Here is an 18,183-nt window from a genome sequence, read left to right as displayed (position 1 = left end):
CAGAAGTTGTTAAAAAAGCAAAACCGTTCATTCAATGTGGATTATTTTTATTTGATTTTATAATGATAATATTAAGTATTATATTTTGTTTATGGATTGTATTACTTATAATAAAATTAGAATTAGATACAGAGTGGGGTTTTTCTGTTGTTAATATTCCTATTGATATTTTATATTTTTTGTCATTCCCTTATTATTCAAAAAAATTACCCAAACTTCTTGGTGGAATTGGACATATTATAAATTGGATTGGATTTATTTTATTCTTTGTTAGAGTTGATGAAGGTGTTAAAGGGAGTAATTATTTTATTTGGTTAATTCCTTATTTTATTGGAACTGTATTACGATGTATTGCAAATGTTCTTGATGACTGTTTTTCTGCTGAAATTATAAATGAAAATGGTGAGTTTATTCAAGTTAAAAGAAGTACTAAAGCTATTATTTTAAATTTTATTTTAAATATATTAACTTCATTCCTTTCAATTATTTTTATTATTTTCATTGGATTAGCAGGTAATGATTCACAACATGATTGTTTACTAGTTATGATAGTTGGTATTTTATATTTTATAATGAATTGTATCTCTTCTTCTTTCAAAGACTTTAACTTTACTATTATTTCTTTTATTTTTAATTGTATCTTTGCTTTATTTTTGATTTCTCAGTTAGTATTATTGACTTTAGATGTTGGTGTTAGACATTCATATAGTTATTCTATTGCATTTATTCCATTAATATTAGTAGGAGGTGTTTCATTATTATTCAGCATAACATTAGGACCTTTTATGTGTTGTTTCTTAGTACCTTTATTGAACTTATTTGAAGTTGACGAATAATTTACTTTTTTTTTGAAATGCACCACTTAATTTCAGGTTTTCTATTTCTCTCCTTCTTTTGTTTAAAACATAAGTGCTGATGAGAACTTTTTGAAAACTTTTGCTTGAATAAATCACAAATTTGATAATTAAGTAATTTAGTATATCAAAAAATAAAATAATGTAACAGAAAGTGTTAAAAAAGAAACCAATAACAAGGAAGAACCGTCGTTTAAAAAATTAAATAGATAAATATCGAAAGAAAGTCAACAAAAGAGTCATTTTCGAAGAAAATAAAAAAAGGAAAAATTATTTAAATTCCAATAAGTTCGTTTTTTTAAAAATTTTAATAAATAAAAATAGAAAGTTCTAAAATTAATTTGTGGGGTTGTTGGTTTGAAAATAGAAAAAGTATTTTAAGTCATATTCTGAAAGATTGTAGAAAAATAAAACCATTTTTCGAAGGAGTATTTTGTGTTATTATCAGACATTTTAGGAAGAATCATAAAAAAATTACGTACAGATGACAAATTTCTCAAATTTTTTTGTTTAAAAACCATCAAATTCATGAACCTTTACTTTTTCTTTTGGTTTAACTTAACCAGCGAATTAAAATTCTTTCTCTCAAGGTATTAAAGCATTTATCTTAAAATTCATTATTCAAATATTTGTTATGCAACCAACACTATTTAGACTTGTTGAATTACCTAATTGTGCTCATTATCATACAGAATTTCCTCTTGTTACTCTTTCAGAAACTTGTGTTGAAGGAAGTTTTAATAAAAGATCATCTTCTCCTTGTAATAATAAAGTAAATTATGTTTCAGAATGTAAACCAAAACGCTCTATATCTTCTGAACCATTTACTCGTCAAAGACTAACAAAAAAGAATTTATGTTCTCATGGACTTGGGTTTCTCTCAAACGAGGATAAAGAAGAGAGAGTTTATTATTGGATAGAAACAATTAAAGACTCAAGTCTTTATCCAGCCCCTTATTATTTATAATTTGTTGTGTATACCATTAAATTTTCAATGTAACTTTAACTCTTCATTCTATTATTTTTTATTTTGGTTTTTTATTCTTTTTTTTGTGTGTTTATATTTTTTATTAAATTATTTATTAACAAAAGTATGTTTTCTGAATATTCTTAGCGTTAGTTCATTTCCTTCTTTTTGATTGAGAAATATTTAATCCGTTTTTTTTTTTAATTCCATCTCCTTAGCTCCCAAATTTATTTTCGCTACTTTTATTTTGAAAAATAGGAAATAGTTGATGTTGAGTGGTCTACTTGACTCTTCTTCAGTTTCTTCTCAAGATTTTTGTGTTCTAAATTGAGTCAAAGAGGAAGTTATTTATTCTTTTTACACTAACGGTGATGAAACTATAGTATTGTTTTGGAAATATTATTTAAACACTTCAACTCTTCTCAAATATTATCATTAAGAAATAATTGAATTTAGTATATTAAAGAAATTGTTGGTATTATAAAAGGAAAAATGAATAGAGTTTAATAAAAAAAGTGAATTAAAAGTAAATATCTTTGTAAGTGTATAGATTCTTATCTATTTTTTAATTTAAAGTATATTATAAAAATAGATCTTTGATTGATTTTAAATCATTTAAATAGTGATAATTTATTGAAGATTAAATTAATCGAAATTGGAATAGATTTAATTAAAGTTATTTAAAGTATTGATGATATTTTTAGCTTTTTTTCATTAAATTTATGAATACCTTGTCTTGAATAGAGGTCCAATATTTTTGTTATTGTGAAATATTATGTATTTCTCATTTAAAATAAAAATACTTGAACATATTATCTGCATTATACTCACTTAAAACAATACTTGGTTAGTTTTTTAAGTAATTCATTAATTATTTTTAGTGATAACATTAGAGAAATATATTTTGAATTGAGAAGAATAAGATTTAACTAAAAACTTTAATATTATTTTAACTGTAAAAACATAAAAATATTTCCATCCATCTCTTGTTGTGTTCTTTAACTTTAGAATGTTTTTCTATAATCTAATACAAAATTATCATTTCCTAAATCTTTATATATAAATAAATTAACAAATCAGTTTTAAGTATTATATTGTAATAACTCGCAAAATAAAGACAACAATTTTTATATTTAATTACTAGTATTTTTCTGAATCTTTAAAAAAAATACAAATTAGTAAGGAAATAGAGGCAAAAAAACAATAATTTGAGAACCTTTAAAAATATATTATATGAAATTTCAATGTAAATTTAAGTTATATATTAATATTAAATCTATTTTTGGTATAGATATTGAATTTAATATTTGTTGTGTTAATATTTATTACTTATACTTAATGTAAAAAAAGATAAATGTTGTATCTTTTATTTCATTTAATATTCAATAAGTTTTTTTTTATAAATTTATTAAGTTATTTGATATTTTAAAAGTAAGGTTTACTAATAACTATAAGTAGTTTCTTAAAAATGACAATAACTTATTTCTATTAATTGAGAGTTGTACAGAAGAGATATTCAATAGGTTTACTTTCAAAAAATAACATCCAATTCATAAATCTAATATTAATAGTGTATAAAATTAATTCAATAGATATTCTACTTTTTTAATTTTTAGAGTGTATGACACTTAAGAATAGTTTAATAATGAAATTGGCATTTATTTATTATACTTGTGAAATTATGTATAACTCTATAAACAACTTCTAAAAGTATATCAATTATCTTCATTTCTTAAAAATAAACAAAAAATATATGATCATAATTAATTAAGAATATCATATTCAACTAGAAGTACCTCTTTTAATGAATTGAATATATTGTGTTTACTAATTGTTTGAATGAAAAAAGAATAGTCTTTTATAGTTTGGTTATTCTTTAATAACACACAACAATAAAGCTATTTTCTTGTAGATACTAAGAAGTATTTTTTAAAAAGTAATGTAAGATTCTAAAAATTGTGAATAGATGTTTGGGTGTATTTCAACTAATAATTGATTAAAGAACAATTTAATTTTATCATTGAATATTATTATTTTAATATATCTTTTAAATTAAAAAAAAACATGATATATTTTAATATTAATTTAACAGTATAAATAAAAATAAGAACAAAACATTTAATAACAAGTTTATGTCAGAATAGAAATTATTTAACTTCAACAATTAAATCCCCATTAGTTAAAATAATTATATATATTAATCATTACTAACATTAATTAAAAAAAATAAGAAGAAAGTTTATTATAAATATGATGTTTTAAACCAATTTTTTAATGTTTTTGGTGAAAGTTATTAAAAAAAAAGAGGATGTTAATATTAATGTTTTCAAGATAAAAGATAAAATTGAATAAAAAAAAAGAAATCAAATAGTAAAAAAAATAAATAAATAAGAAAAAATAAATTTTAAAAATGAATATTCGAAGGAGTAAATGCCCAGTCACAAATATCACGATAAGTTTTTCTTTCATCCATAATTGACCATTGAATAGGAGAATTAATTAAAATAACATGTTCATCTTTTTTAAATTGAATAAAAATTGAATCAAGAGAAGTATTTAATTTATTTATTTGAGAATTAAGAGAAGAGATAGGAAGAGGAGAAGTTTGCATAGAATTCTTTTTCGAGTTTTTCTTTTATTTTTGGATTATTCAATTGAAAAGAAAAAACTAGAAATATTCAAAACTAAAAAAATAATGGAAGAAGAGTCTGTTAATTTATCATCTGAAACAGAATTTTCATCATTTCAAAGTAATACAATAGAACAACCAATAACAATAAATGAAAGTAAACATGAAGAAATTATTACAAAACCAATAAATGAATTTACAGAATCAGATAAAATATTTATTAAAAAAGTAAAAGAAATAGAAGAAAAAGGAGGTATTGTTACACCACAATTAGTCAGAGCGATATTGGAAGAATTAAATTATAATCAACCAAATATTGTTAAATATATTTTAAGTGTTGGACTTAAACAAATATCAGCGTATCCATATTTAAATATACTTTCAGATGAAGAATCAATAAAAGAAATTAATTTTATTAAAAAACAAGTACATGGAATTGAACTTCAATATATTTTTTTAACAGAAGAAATTGGAGTTCAATTATATCATAGAAAACAATTTAATTGTTTTTGTTTAAATAAAAAACCACAATTATTTGGAAGAACATCACATTTATCAAATATTTATTGTTGTTGTTCAGGGGATGGTTTTATGTTAACACCAATATTTGCAATTACTGGAAATAATTATTCAAAAATAAATGAAGAAGTATATAAATCATCTGCATTTTTTATTAAAACAGAAAAAGGAATATTTAATGGAAATGATTTAATAGAATGGATAAAAAAAATATTTATTCCTCATATTCATCAAATTAGAAAACAAAAAAATTATGAAGGATTTTGTGCTTTTGTTATTAATACATTTTATTACAATGATATTAAACCTATTTTAAATGACCTTAAAGAAAATAAAATTAAAGTTATTATTTCTCCTATGGAAGGTTTTAATCTTCGTCATCCTTTAAATTTATTAGCAAATGAATGGATTTCTCATTTTCCTGTTAATATATTTAACTCTTCACTTAATTTTTTACGTATGAATGTTCAATCATTTTTTGATAGATGCAATGAATCTAAAAATGATATTAAACAATGGAGTATCGCATTTTTTAATAAATCAGAATATCCTGAAATTAAAAAAATGTTTAAAAAACCAAATGAAAGAAAAAAACATTTAAGTAAAGGAACACAACAACAAACACCACATAAAGAACTAATTAATAAACAAAAAATTGAAAAAAAATCAAGAGTAAGTGAAACATCAAAAAAGAATAGAAAATCACATTATTCTATTCAATTTAAAAATGATGTTGAAGAATTTATGTTAAATAAGTCAAAAGGAAATCATATTGGAGGAAATATTGTTAATGCACTTGCAAAACAAAATGGAGTTGAAAAATCAAGTATTATTAAAGATCTTAAAGAACATGGAATTACTCTTCAAAGAGTTAAATTAATTAAATTAAAATATGATAAACTTTGGAAAGAAGAATGTGAAAAAACAATTCAATTGTTTGATTATTCAATTTTTAATATCCTACAAATTCAACCATTTTTAGAACTTATTTATTGTATTGATCAAATAGGAATTGAATATAATTCATTATCTCTTAATGAAACAGAAATATTTACTTATTCACAAACATCTGATCCTGTTCAAAGAACACGTGATAGTTTTGATGATTGTATTATTGGTTGTATTAATGCAAAAGGAGAAATAATTCAAACAATTACTTGTTGTGATAAATTTACTTCAGAACAATTATCATTCATTTATCCAAATAATTGTTTTGAAATTGGTGATGATTTTCAATTTACTAAACAATTTCTTTGGAAATGGTTTAATGAACAATTTATTAAAAAAGTAAATCAAACTCGTGAAAAACTTCAATTAAAACAAAATAAAGATGCTTTTGTTTTTCTTCATCCATTTAATTCTCATTTTATTGACCAAAACATTTTTAGTATGAATAATATTAAACCAATTTATATTTCATCTCCATTATTTGATTTAATTTCTCCTATGAAATTAATTAATTCTAAAGTATTACAAGAAATTATCATAAAAAATATTTCTACTAAAAGTATGTTTTGTTTTAATGCCTTATACACTATTTGGGGAATGTCTAAAGAAACTATTCAATCTTCTTTTCAACAATTTTTAAATTCAAAACCTCAACAACTTGTTTCTTTGATCCAAAATAAAATTGATCCTTTTATTTTACCTCCAATTAATGACCGTATTACTCATTTTTCTTTTGACCATATGAGTAGAGCTAATGCTGATATTCTTCGTTCTATTATGGATACTCCTGAATTTAAGAATATAACAACAAAACCAGTTCAATATTTATTTTTTACTTCTAAAATTCCTTCTCTTATTGAATTAGTTATTCCTTGGTTTACTTCTTCTAAATAAATAAATTAATTCTTTCAATTTATTTTAAATTTAACGTTTCTTTTTTTTTCTTTTATTGTTTAGGATGAAAAAGTAATTTAGTAATTATATAATATAAATAAAAGAATTACTTCTCATTATTATGAAAACTTGTAGATAGATAATAGTATATCAATTAATTGACCTTTTTTTTTTGGTTTTTATAATAAAAACTAACAAAATAAAAACTAATAAAATAATATTTTAATATGCTGTTTATTTTATTATTTACTCTTTCATTTGCTTTTACATTTGATGATTGGATTAGAAAATATCAATACAATAAAATGAACATTGAATTTGAATTAAGAAAATCTATTTTTGAAGAAACAACAAAAAAGATAAAACAACTTCAAAACAAAGGATATTTAAGTATTTCAAATGACTCTCCTTTTTCAGTTTTTACTGAAGAAGAAATTGACAAAATGATTAACTCAGAAACATTTTCATTACCACAACTACGTCAAAAAAGATTAAAAACTAATAAAAAAACAATTCAATTAATTAACGAGTTTGATTGGAGAAATTCAGGAATTATTACTCCAATTAAATCAAGTGGCACAAGATATTTTGAAGCAACAATTGATGGTATTGAATCAGCAATTCTTTTAGAGAAAAAAGGGATGTATACAAATGAGACATTAAAACTGTCAGTACAACAATTAGTTGACTGTCAAGATGAGTTTTTTGGAAAAAAGTTAGGTAGAACAAATCCATGTTTTATTTATTTACAAAGATTTGGATTTATGAAAGAAGAAGATTATCCTGAAACTTCAGAAAAAGGAGTTTGTCAATATAACTCATCTAGAGTTTTTGGTAAAGTAAATAAAAGAAGATATTTAAGTGTTTTTAATGATGAAGAATTAATAGAAATGATTAAACAAACACCAATAATAGTTAATATTGATATGCCATCAACAATGCCATATTATGATGGAGAAGGAATATTTGAAAATGTAGAAGAATGTAGTCAATCATTACCAAGAATTGGACTATTATTAATTGGGTATGGAAAAACAATAAATGGAGTACCATATTGGATATTAAAAAATTGTTGGGGACCTTCATGGGGTTCAAATGGATATTTATATTTAAAAAGAAATAAAAATGTATGTGGAATTTATTCATATGGAACATATATAGAAAGTATAACACTTTATTAAATTACTTTTTTTTTAAATTTGTTATTATTTTTTTGTTATTTTATTAATGTTATTTGCAGCAAAATTATATTCCTTTCTAATTAAACCATCTTGTTCTGCTAATGTCATTGCTTTTTTAAGATAATTTAAAGCTAATGAATATTGTTCTTTTTTATTTAAAACAACACCAATTCTATATAACGCTTTAACATTAACTGGATCAAATTTAAGTACTTCTTCTGATTGTTGTTTTGTTTCATTCCAATTTTCTAGTTTCAACCAACATAATGCCATATTTGAATGAATTAATAAAAGTTGTTTTTTAATTTCTTCATTATATTTTTGGTAGTTTATATCATCTATTAAATTATGTAATTCTGCTGCACATTCTTGATATATTTTTATTGCTTCTTTATATTCTTTTTTAGTAATCTTTTCTTTTCCTTTTTCTTTTGTTTTTATTATTTCTTTTATACATTCTTCAAATGCTTTTGGTTTTTTAATTTCTTTTCCTTCTAGTATTTTAATTATTATCTTTACCTCTTCTTCACTTTTAATTCTTTCTCCAAATCCTTCTTCTCCAAATATTTCTTTCCCTTTTGTTATTATTTGATATTTTTCTCCAATTCTTTTATTAATTACAAAATTTTCAATAAATGGTAATACACTTCCTTCTCCAATAACAAATTGAATTTCATTTTCTTCTTTTGTTAAATTACTTTGAATACTATATTGTACTATTTTTGATTATTATTTTTTTATTATCTCTTTTAACACTTTAAACAAACTTTTGATTTCCATTCGATCACTAATTACTTGTCCTTTACTTTCTTCAATACATTGTATTTCCACCATTTGTTATTTGTTTAAATCTTTTTTTTATTTTTTAGTTTTATATTTCTTATTAATTAGTTCTCTTTATTTATTTATTTATTTTTTTTTTTTTTTTTCAATTAATTTCATTTTAAGTTTATACTTAAGAAATTTAACTTATTTGTAAAACTTAATTGATTAATGTCTCACTTAATTATTATAATTCTTTTTTTTTTGATGTTTGTTATTCTTTTTTCTTTTTTTAATTCTCACTGAATATTTAATTCTAATATTTGTTTTTTGGTTTTGCTATCCTCAAATCTACTTTTCATTCAAAATATAACTTTTTTTATTTATCAAATTAATTGATATTAATTATAGTAGTTTTTAATAGAAAGAAACATAAGATAAAGCTAACCGATTAAAAAGAAAAAAAAAAGAGGAATGAATTTGAATAAATAAAAATATAATAAAGATTCATATTAAATAGTATTAATATAATTTTTTATAGTTTTTTTATTTTTATAAATATTTTAGTTTTTATTTTTGTTCTTTTTGAATTCTAAATATAAATCACCTTCAAAATTTTTTTACCATATTGTGAGATGAGAAGCCGAAAAAAAGAGTTATCACCAGAGAGAATCATTTATTAGTTAGAGAGATGACGTAAATATTTAATGAGCGTATTTTTTTTATTATTATTTCATGAAATTAGATAACTTCATCTTATTTAATTAATTTATGACTATACATAATAGAATACTCTTACCTTTTCTTTTGATTTGTTTTGTGTTTGGAGGAATTACTGAAGAAGTTTATAACCAGATAGCAGTTTGTGGAGATAATGAATGGAATCAATACTATGAACAATGTGATGGGTCTGTTGGATGTACATCACAATGTATTTGTGGTACTGGATATATTGCAGATGGAAAAGGAAATTGTCAAATGCAATGTATGTATGAAGATGCATGTTCTTCAGGATGTATTCTTCCAGATGTATGTGAACAATGTAATATTTCTAAAGGATATACAAGTGATTGTCAAGGATGTCAATCAGGATACATGTGGTTTGGAGAAGGGAAATGCAAACCAATAAAAGAAAATGAAATACAAACATGTGGAATGTTTAGTAATATAATAGAGCAATATTTTAAAGAAAAAGGAGAAGAAAATGTGTTTAATATTCAAATAGGAGAAGAAGAAATAAAAAATGGTGGTTTAATTTCTATTCCTGATGTTTCTAATCTTGTTGGACTTCAATTAAATAGATGTTCACAATATGTTGATCCAATTAAACCATATACTTATGGTGTTTGGTTTAAACTTACATCGACTATAAATACTTTTGTTTCTATTGAAGTAGATAAAAGATATTCTCATCAAGAACTTGAACTAGCAAAAATTCAAAAACAAGAAATAGGAAGTAAACTTGCTATAGTCATAGAACAAGATTGTCAAGAAAAATTGGGATATTCTACTTCATTAGTTTGTCTTTACAAAAATGGTGGACATTCTAAATATGTAAATTCTCCCAGAATTATTACTTTATTAGAAACTGGTTCAACTCAATATCTCTTTATTCATTCAAAATTTGCTTCATTTCAAATTCCAGCTTTTAAGTTATATGTTAATAAAATTACTCATGCATGTTCTTCAAGTTATTATAATATTGACTGGAATACATTAGCTAGTTCTAATTATTCAAATGTATTTAATTTAGAACATACTATTAATTCACGTTCTATTTGTTCTAAAGATATTGTTAAAGGACTTTGGTTTAAGTTAATTGGAGCAGATCAAAGTATACAAATTTCTACATGTAATTCACCATCTGAATATGATATAAATCTTGATCTTTTAGCTGTTAAATTAAGTGATTATGGATTAAATGAAAATTCTGAAGATATTTCAATGATTAATTGTGATGATGATTCAAAAACAAAGTGCATTCGTTCAAGGACAGATGGGTGTGGGAATAATTCAAAATTAGCAAGGATGGTAGTTTCATTACAAACAGGGTATTTATATTTTTTGTTTGTTGGAGTAAATGAACAATATTCAGCTCAAATCCAGGTTGATATAAATACAGTTTGTACTAATAATTGTGATAATAATGGGTTATGTTCTTCTCATACTGGTAAATGTGAATGTAATGATGGATATGTTCTTAAAGATGAAACCTGTTCATTATGTGGAAATGGAAAATTAGATGAAGGAGAAGAATGTGATTTGTCTATTGAAGGATATGATGATAGTAAATGTTCAATTAACTGTAATTGTCTGTATGGATTTGAACCAAAAAATATCAATGGAGTTCGTAAGTGTGCCGTTTCAACATGTGGAAATAATGAAATTAATAAATATGAAGAATGTGATGGAGGATATGGGTGTGATCATTGTGTTTGTGTAAATGGAACAAAGAAATATGCGAAAGCAAGAATTGGTTGTATGTTATCTACATGTGGAAATAAAAAATGGGATAAAGGAGAAGAATGTGATGGAGGAGATGGATGTATTGAATGTGAATGTCAACCAGGATGGTATTCACAAAATAAAGCAGATTGTAGTTCAATTTCCAGAGGGATAACAAATTTTTTATTTTGGGGAATAGGAAGTATAATATATATTATATTTTATATATTATTATTATTATTAGTGTTATTCATTTATTACAATCTTACTAAACAAATTAAACAAGAAATTGATGATGAAAAACTAATCATCTTCGAGAATACAATCATTCCATTTGATAAAACAAATTCTCAATACATTGACTTAAAACAACAAAACCCTTATTTTTCATTCTCTTCTAATACAATTGATTTTGGTGATATAAGACCTGAAATTAATGAACCTATTGATACAACAATTATTTTAACTAACAACTGGAAAGAGAGTATGCATTTTACATTCCATTCTGGTGATTATACAAAATATGAAATTATGTGTAAACCATTTACTGGTACTATTAGACCAGGTGATTTTGCTGAATTAACTATTACATTTATGGCTAAGTGTACTACTTTACTAAATGAAAAAATCCCAATTACTTTAAGATATGGTCAATTAGGAAATATTTTAAAAGAAATTAAAAAGGAAAATCCTGATTTGATTGCTCAAAATTCTCAATCAAGTCAAAATAGTGAAATGGATAATCGTTCTCATTCATCAAATACAAATAATACTTCAAATTCTCAACCTCAAAAAAGTACTCCTTCTTCTTCTAAAACTACAAATAGTAAATCAAATAAAAGTGATAAATCTAGTTCAAAAAAGAAAAAAGGAAAATCTAAAGTATCTAAATTCCATGTTTATTTAAATCTTCAAGTTGAGTCTGCTCTTTCTACTAAATTGGATTATGAAGAAATTCATTTACAACATCCACCTATTGGTGGTGGTACATTTGGTATTGTTTATCGTGCTGATTGGAGAAGAGTTGATGTTGCAGTTAAAGTGATGAAAACTGATTTAGTTGGATTAGCTGAATTATTACCTAATTTTAGTCAAGAAGCAGAAATGATGGAACGTATTCGTTGTCCGTATATTGTAAATTTCATTGGAAGTGTAGTAACTGCTGATACATTATGTCTTGTAACAGAATTTTGTCCATTAGGTTCATTAAGAAAATTCATGAAAACAAATCCATTAAGTGATTTTTTAAAAGTTAGATTCTGTCAAGATATAGCACGTGGTATGGAATATTTACATCAAAATGATATTCTTCATCGTGATTTAAAAACTGATAATGTTTTAGTTTATTCTAAAAATCCACATGATCCTATTACTGCTAAAGTTACTGATTTTGGTACTTCTCGTTCATTTATTGAATCATCTGGAAAAATCGAATTACAAAATATTGGTACACCTGTATATATGGCACCAGAAATTAGTAGAAAAGATCAAATGACATTAAAATCAGATGTATATTCATTTGCTATTTGTATGTTAGAAATTTGGTTAGGAAGAGATCCTTATGATCCAATAAAATTCCCTGATTCAGAATCAATACTAAGATTTGTAGGTGCTGGAAAAAGACTTGATGTTTCTGATGAATGTATTTTTAAGACTCTTATTGAACAATCTTGGAAACATAATCCATCGGAAAGACCTACTTTCAAAGAATTAGGAACAGTTTTAGATGGTATATTAAGAAGAATGACTGATAAATCAAATTCTACTAAAGGTCATTCTGGATCAACAAGGACTGAAACTAAATCTCAAGATATTTCTTCTTCTGAAAAAAGGTATAGTATAAATACTAGTTCAAGTAGTACAATAAATAATATGGAAGATAATAAAGGAAATGAAGAAAGTATCGACACATCAATTTCATCTCAAGTATTGTCACTTTGATTCAAATCCATTTTAAATCAAGTTATTTTTCTTTTTCTCTTTCATAAAAATATTCATAACAAAATAACAATAAAAGTTCATTATATATAATAATTTATTCTTTATCTGAAAATTATAATAATTTTAATGGAAGTTATTTATAATGATAAATTCATTTTAATTTTATTGAGTTAAATACATACTAATTATTTCATTTATCTATTACAAGATAATATTTTTTATTTATAATTTATACAACTCTCAATAAATAATCATTCTGATATTAATTGAATAACTAAAAATAAATTAACTCTAATTTAATAAGAATAACAATACATAAAATAGAATATGTTAAACAAAATATTTATATTCATTTTTCATTAAATAACATAAAATACCAATCAAACAAAAATAAATAAAAGAATGATAAATAATAACTATTAACCACAAACATTTTAACGTACCAATTATACGTGTAATAAAATTAATTACATATTTATTAGCTATTTAATATAAATTAATAAAACATAATTATTAAATATTCCTATAATCACTCTGAAAAATAAATAAAATAGTTATCATAAATTTAAAATAATAAAATAGTCAACATATTCAATACCTGTATTTAAAAGAAATTGTTGTAACTAAATAATTCATTATTTAAATATGGACATATTATTTTAACATCAAATTTTAGTAAATAATACACAAGGTAAATTATATATTAATAAAACAAGATGGTTATAAAATATTGAACTATTTTATTCAGTATTTATTTTAATTAAAAAACAAAGAAAAACAATAAAAGTGATATCAAATATACAAAAAATTCTGTTGAGTGATATCAACAAGTTTATAGAATTTATTTTCAAATAAAAAGAACAGAATATTAATATATTTGTTTAAAAATAACTTGTAATAGTCAAAATGTTGTTTTATTCTATAGAACTATGGTTTACATTAATAATTTATACTGTTAACAAAAATAAAATTTAATTCAATTATGTTTAGTTATAATTGACATTTAATAACATCCATAATATTTAATAATAAAAAATGTATTCGTACAAGAAAAGTTATAATAATATTAATTTGTTTATAATAGTATTTATTCAATGTTTAGTTATAATAATATTTGTATCTCTCAAATTATTTTATTTATGAAAGAAAATAGGAAAAAAAGGTTTATTGAAAAAGTCTATTTTTGATGTTATAGAAATAATAAAATCATTAGTACTATTTAGTATTATTGAACACATACCATATTAAAGATATTTATATATATTAGTGGTTTGAATTATGATTTGAAAATAAATCGAATCAATGAAAATAATAAATAGAATATATTTAAAGAGAAGAATTGAATGGAAGTTCCTTAATGATTAGATTTTTATTATTTATTGTATTTATAGTGCAACAAAGAGTACTATCAGTAAGGAAGAAAGAAGTAAAATGAAGTTAAACACTTGAATACATTCAAATAATAATATTAAAAGAATGTACAATAGATAGAAATACATTTAAAGGAAGAAACTTGTGTGACTGGAGAAAAAGTAACAAAAGAAGAATTAACACCAGTAGGCCTAGGTAAAACATATAGATGACAACATAATGGAAAAGTGAGTGAAGGAAATCAAGAAGCAACTGAAGAGAGTTCAGTAAGAAAAAAGAAGAAAAAACAAAATAACAACCAGAATATCCAAGAAAGAAGAAAGTCCTGAAATGAAAGCAAAAGTTCAGAAAAGAAAGAAACTCTGAAAGAAAATAGTCAAGAGAACCAAATTCAATAACAAGAACATAACAATAACGAGGATGAGTCTGAAAGGATAAGAAAAAAAAACTAAGAAGAAAATGAACCAGATCAAAAACAAAACAAAGTTAACATAAGTTAGAGTGAAAGAGTAATTTTAGAGGAAAATGAAATAGAGTTGATACGAAAAGTAATGACAAAACAAGTCCAGAAAAGAAAAATGACAAAACCATAAATCCAGACACTGACAGCGCAAATTAAAAAATGAAAATACCCAAAACAAAGATAAGAAAAAACAACAGGAAGATAAAAAAAAAGAAGCATAAGAAGAGGCAAAGAAGAAGAGTAAAAGAAGAACATGAAAGGAAGAAATTATCATAATTTCTGTATCTTTCATTCTAAATTATGATTTATTTTATTTTCATTTCTTTAACTTGATTGATGATAATATTAATATGTTCATTATCAATATCAGTAGAGTTATTTTTTATGATAATGTTTTTTATTATTGAATTACACTCTACTTTCCCTTCTATGATGGTTCACTTTCATTCTGATATATCTTTCAGTTGTTTCTTTTATTCTATGTGATATTTTAATATTATTAATGTATTCTTTATCATTATTTACATTATTATTTATTACTTTTATTATGCTTTCTATTTGTTCTCATCTTAATTTCTTATTTAATTTCTTATTTAACAAATTAATTGCAAAACAATACAACACATCAATTAAATTTCTATTTGTTTGATTTGTTGTATTTTCTTCTCTTCTTGATTGATTATCATTTCTTGTTTTTTGATACTCAGTGTTTCGCTCTCTTCTTCTTCTATTTCTAGAATTGTCTTTTTCATAATGGTAGTTTTGTTCATTTGTATTGTCTATGATGATGATGTTCTCAGTATTGGTTGTGTGTTTATCATTAATATCATTGTTTTCTTCTTCTTTATTTCTGAGATAAAAAATAAATAATAAATTGATGATGATTTGATATTATTTGTTTTTGTTCTTCATTTTCTCTTTGTGTATGGTTAATTCTCCTTTTGTTTTTTCTTCAATCTCATCCTTTTCAATTCTACTTTTTTGATATTCACAGATTTGATTTTCTTTATCTCTTATGTTCTTCTCACAATATCATCACTCTTCTGGATCTCCTCCTTCTTCACCCTCTCACACCAGCTTGGAGAATGATGACGATTTCATCTTTATTTCATCTTTATGTGTTATTTCTATTTTATATTTCATTTATTTTTGATTGTAATGAAATATTTTATTATTTTAATTTAGAGTTTTCTTTTCTTATTTCATTACATGTAGTTTGAATATTGTTTATTCGTGTTTTCATCTTTTCTATTTCTTCATCACCCTCTTTTCTAACTGTGTCTCGTGTTTTTTGAATCATTTCATTTGAGATAATTTGTTCTTCTTCATTCTTTTTTTGTTTGAAGTCTTTAATAATTTCTTCTATTTCTTTGATTTTTTTTGAAGTGTGTTGATTTTTTCTTTCTTATATTCTTCTTCTTTATCTTGTGTTTTTTTTTTATTTATTTTCTTTTTCATTTATTATTGTACTTTTATTTCATTTATTTGTTTTTGATTCATGTTTCATTTGTTTTAATATCTTCATCACTTATTTTGTTTTCTATTTATTTTCTTCTTTGATTTTCTTATTATTATTGAATATACTTCTTGGAGAATATTATACATTTTCATTATCTTCATACTTTTTAAGTAATTCTGATTATTCTCATTTCTCAATTTCACTTCTTATCCTTTTAATTTTCATTTCAATTTCATTTGTTGTCAACCATTTAGATTTCTTATTTGTATAATGTTTATTATCATTATATTTACTTTGTTTCTTATTTGTTTTTCTTTGATTCTTCTTTTTCTATTCACTTTTCTCTTGTTATTTCTTTTATCATTGTTATTATACTTTTTATTGCTATTGAAGTTCTTTCTTTTCTTTGAACATGAATACCTGTTTCTTGTTTGATTTTCTTTACAAGATTCTATTACATTACTCAATTCCATGGTATCAAAATATGATGTAGAATATTCTGAACTGAAAAATATCTTTAAAAATCAAATAAATTAAGCATCATTTCTAAAAATAGATAAAATTGTTCATTATAAAAGATCTTCATATTTCAGTTGTGAACCATTGACAATGGCAACATCCTCAGAATTTAGTGATAGTTTCTGCGATAAAAAACCAGAAAGAGAGCCAGAACAAACTGATGAAAACCCAATAGATATATCAGTAGTACCTGATACTTGTAATGAAGAAAGTCCTAAAAGCGTAGATGAAATTCAAGCTAAAATAAGTGAGGTTCAAAATGATATCGATAAAAAACTTCAAGAACTTTGCCATCCGCCAGAAGATATTTCTCAGAGTGAGGTCTCACAAATAAAAGAAGAATATTTAAACCTTGTTAAAGAATTAAATGGATTAGTTATTAAATATAATAAAAAGACTAATGGAATGACAGATGGAACTGAAAAAAGAAAAGACGTTGTTGTTGTTGCTGATCCAAATGAAAGATTTGTTGATATATTTCATGGTAAACCAGTGAAGTTATTCTTAGATACTCTTAGTAGTTATAAAATTATATTTCCACGTATCCAATATTGTAAAACACTAAATTCATCAACAAATATATACAAACAACTTTTTGGACAGAAAGATTTTGGTGTATTTTGTGTTACTAAGTATGGAAATGTTTTTGGTATATTCTTTCATTCTGTTAAGTCATTTGGAGATCAAACTTTTGTTTGTAATAAATCTGCTTTATTCATTATAAGAAGAAATGGAATGAAAGAATATATTCCAATTGTAAGTAAAAGAGAAAGTGATATTTATATTGTACTTGGGCATGATACTACTAAAGATGATTTATTGATAACAATTACTAATAATATTGGATATGGAATCCAATTTAATAATAACACAGTTCATATTATTGGTGATATTCGAAATGTATTTAATGAAATAAAATATAATAGTATGTTATTAAATATAAATAATAATAATAATAATAATGATACCAATAATAATACCAGTGAATACAAAGAAGAAATAAATGAATTAAAGATTATGAAAATTCATTCAGATGATGATGGAAAACAATCTTTAATTGAATAATTTAAAATAACAACAAATGGTTATTATTTTTAATTTACTAAAAATGTTTTAAATGATTAAAACAATAATAATATTCACATAAAAATATCATTATTTGTATTAATTTAAACTATATCATTTATTCATTATATTATTTATATACTTTCATTATCATTATATTTATTTA

The 18,183-nt window shown here is 22.9% G+C and overlaps 8 protein-coding genes across 8 annotated transcripts, besides 34 other annotated features; 6 read left to right on the top strand and 2 right to left on the bottom strand.

Annotated features, from left to right (window-relative positions):
* Positions 1-40: 40 nt before the first annotated feature.
* Positions 41-87: a sequence feature (AT_rich).
* On the top strand, positions 63-836 carry EDI_243190 (uncharacterized protein; the record flags this gene model as incomplete). The annotated part of the gene is made up of 1 exon (XM_001740266.1): positions 63-836. The coding sequence occupies one exon, from the start codon at positions 63-65 to the stop codon at positions 834-836; it is 774 nt and encodes a 257-aa protein (XP_001740318.1).
* Positions 437-468: a sequence feature (AT_rich).
* A 311-nt stretch (positions 837-1,147) lies between the features above and the next one.
* Positions 1,148-1,177: a sequence feature (AT_rich).
* A 311-nt stretch (positions 1,178-1,488) lies between these two features.
* Positions 1,489-1,821, top strand: EDI_243180 (uncharacterized protein; the record flags this gene model as incomplete). Its single annotated transcript, XM_001740265.1, has 1 exon — positions 1,489-1,821. The coding sequence occupies one exon, from the start codon at positions 1,489-1,491 to the stop codon at positions 1,819-1,821; it is 333 nt and encodes a 110-aa protein (XP_001740317.1).
* Positions 1,822-1,855: 34 nt separating this feature from the next.
* Positions 1,856-1,938: a microsatellite.
* A 442-nt stretch (positions 1,939-2,380) lies between these two features.
* Positions 2,381-2,412: a sequence feature (AT_rich).
* Positions 2,413-3,038: 626 nt separating this feature from the next.
* Positions 3,039-3,252: a sequence feature (AT_rich).
* A 574-nt stretch (positions 3,253-3,826) lies between these two features.
* Positions 3,827-3,928: a sequence feature (AT_rich).
* Positions 3,929-4,000: 72 nt separating this feature from the next.
* Positions 4,001-4,073: a sequence feature (AT_rich).
* Positions 4,074-4,149: 76 nt separating this feature from the next.
* Positions 4,150-4,239: a microsatellite.
* Positions 4,157-4,223: a microsatellite.
* Positions 4,240-4,516: 277 nt separating the features above from the next.
* Positions 4,517-6,811, top strand: EDI_243170 (uncharacterized protein; the record flags this gene model as incomplete). The annotated part of the gene is made up of 1 exon (XM_001740264.1): positions 4,517-6,811. One exon carries the CDS (start codon positions 4,517-4,519, stop codon positions 6,809-6,811), a length of 2,295 nt encoding a protein of 764 aa, XP_001740316.1.
* Positions 4,846-4,873: a sequence feature (AT_rich).
* Positions 5,841-5,863: a sequence feature (AT_rich).
* Positions 6,805-6,845: a sequence feature (AT_rich).
* A 39-nt stretch (positions 6,846-6,884) lies between these two features.
* Positions 6,885-6,914: a sequence feature (AT_rich).
* Positions 6,915-6,987: 73 nt separating this feature from the next.
* Positions 6,988-7,040: a sequence feature (AT_rich).
* EDI_243160 (cathepsin H precursor, putative) lies at positions 7,039-7,992 on the top strand (the record flags this gene model as incomplete). The annotated part of the gene is made up of 1 exon (XM_001740263.1): positions 7,039-7,992. The coding sequence occupies one exon, from the start codon at positions 7,039-7,041 to the stop codon at positions 7,990-7,992; it is 954 nt and encodes a 317-aa protein (XP_001740315.1).
* Positions 7,911-7,938: a sequence feature (AT_rich).
* Positions 7,985-8,040: a sequence feature (AT_rich).
* On the bottom strand, positions 8,017-8,826 carry EDI_243150 (fk506-binding protein, putative; the record flags this gene model as incomplete). Its single annotated transcript, XM_001740262.1, has 2 exons — positions 8,017-8,708; positions 8,760-8,826. 2 exons carry the CDS (start codon positions 8,824-8,826, stop codon positions 8,017-8,019), a joined length of 759 nt encoding a protein of 252 aa, XP_001740314.1.
* Positions 8,368-8,532: a microsatellite.
* A 10-nt stretch (positions 8,827-8,836) lies between the features above and the next one.
* Positions 8,837-8,882: a sequence feature (AT_rich).
* Positions 8,883-8,888: 6 nt separating this feature from the next.
* Positions 8,889-8,919: a microsatellite.
* Positions 8,920-9,118: 199 nt separating this feature from the next.
* Positions 9,119-9,164: a sequence feature (AT_rich).
* A 73-nt stretch (positions 9,165-9,237) lies between these two features.
* Positions 9,238-9,286: a sequence feature (AT_rich).
* Positions 9,287-9,341: a microsatellite.
* Positions 9,342-9,525: 184 nt separating this feature from the next.
* Positions 9,526-13,140, top strand: EDI_243140 (serine-threonine protein kinase, putative; the record flags this gene model as incomplete). Its single annotated transcript, XM_001740261.1, has 1 exon — positions 9,526-13,140. The coding sequence occupies one exon, from the start codon at positions 9,526-9,528 to the stop codon at positions 13,138-13,140; it is 3,615 nt and encodes a 1,204-aa protein (XP_001740313.1).
* Positions 11,403-11,442: a sequence feature (AT_rich).
* A 79-nt stretch (positions 13,141-13,219) lies between the features above and the next one.
* Positions 13,220-13,516: a sequence feature (AT_rich).
* Positions 13,517-13,595: 79 nt separating this feature from the next.
* Positions 13,596-13,721: a sequence feature (AT_rich).
* Positions 13,722-14,155: 434 nt separating this feature from the next.
* Positions 14,156-14,177: a sequence feature (AT_rich).
* Positions 14,178-14,195: 18 nt separating this feature from the next.
* Positions 14,196-14,256: a sequence feature (AT_rich).
* A 339-nt stretch (positions 14,257-14,595) lies between these two features.
* On the bottom strand, positions 14,596-15,266 carry EDI_243130 (uncharacterized protein; the record flags this gene model as incomplete). Its single annotated transcript, XM_001740260.1, has 2 exons — positions 14,596-14,959; positions 15,073-15,266. The coding sequence occupies 2 exons, from the start codon at positions 15,264-15,266 to the stop codon at positions 14,596-14,598; spliced, it is 558 nt and encodes a 185-aa protein (XP_001740312.1).
* Positions 15,146-15,232: a microsatellite.
* Positions 15,235-15,301: a repeat region.
* Positions 15,278-16,056: a repeat region.
* Positions 15,994-16,945: a repeat region.
* Positions 16,946-17,042: 97 nt separating this feature from the next.
* EDI_243120 (uncharacterized protein) lies at positions 17,043-18,017 on the top strand (the record flags this gene model as incomplete). The annotated part of the gene is made up of 1 exon (XM_001740259.1): positions 17,043-18,017. The coding sequence occupies one exon, from the start codon at positions 17,043-17,045 to the stop codon at positions 18,015-18,017; it is 975 nt and encodes a 324-aa protein (XP_001740311.1).
* Positions 17,895-17,931: a microsatellite.
* A 20-nt stretch (positions 18,018-18,037) lies between the features above and the next one.
* Positions 18,038-18,183: a sequence feature (AT_rich).

The sequence above is a fragment of the Entamoeba dispar genome, genomic scaffold (assembly GCF_000209125.1).
Source record: "Entamoeba dispar SAW760 scf_1105229462837 genomic scaffold, whole genome shotgun sequence".
NCBI classification, from domain to species: domain Eukaryota; phylum Evosea; order Mastigamoebida; family Endamoebidae; genus Entamoeba; species Entamoeba dispar.
The sequence above is the reverse complement of the archived record's forward strand: the minus strand, read 5'-3'. Positions and strand labels throughout refer to the sequence as shown.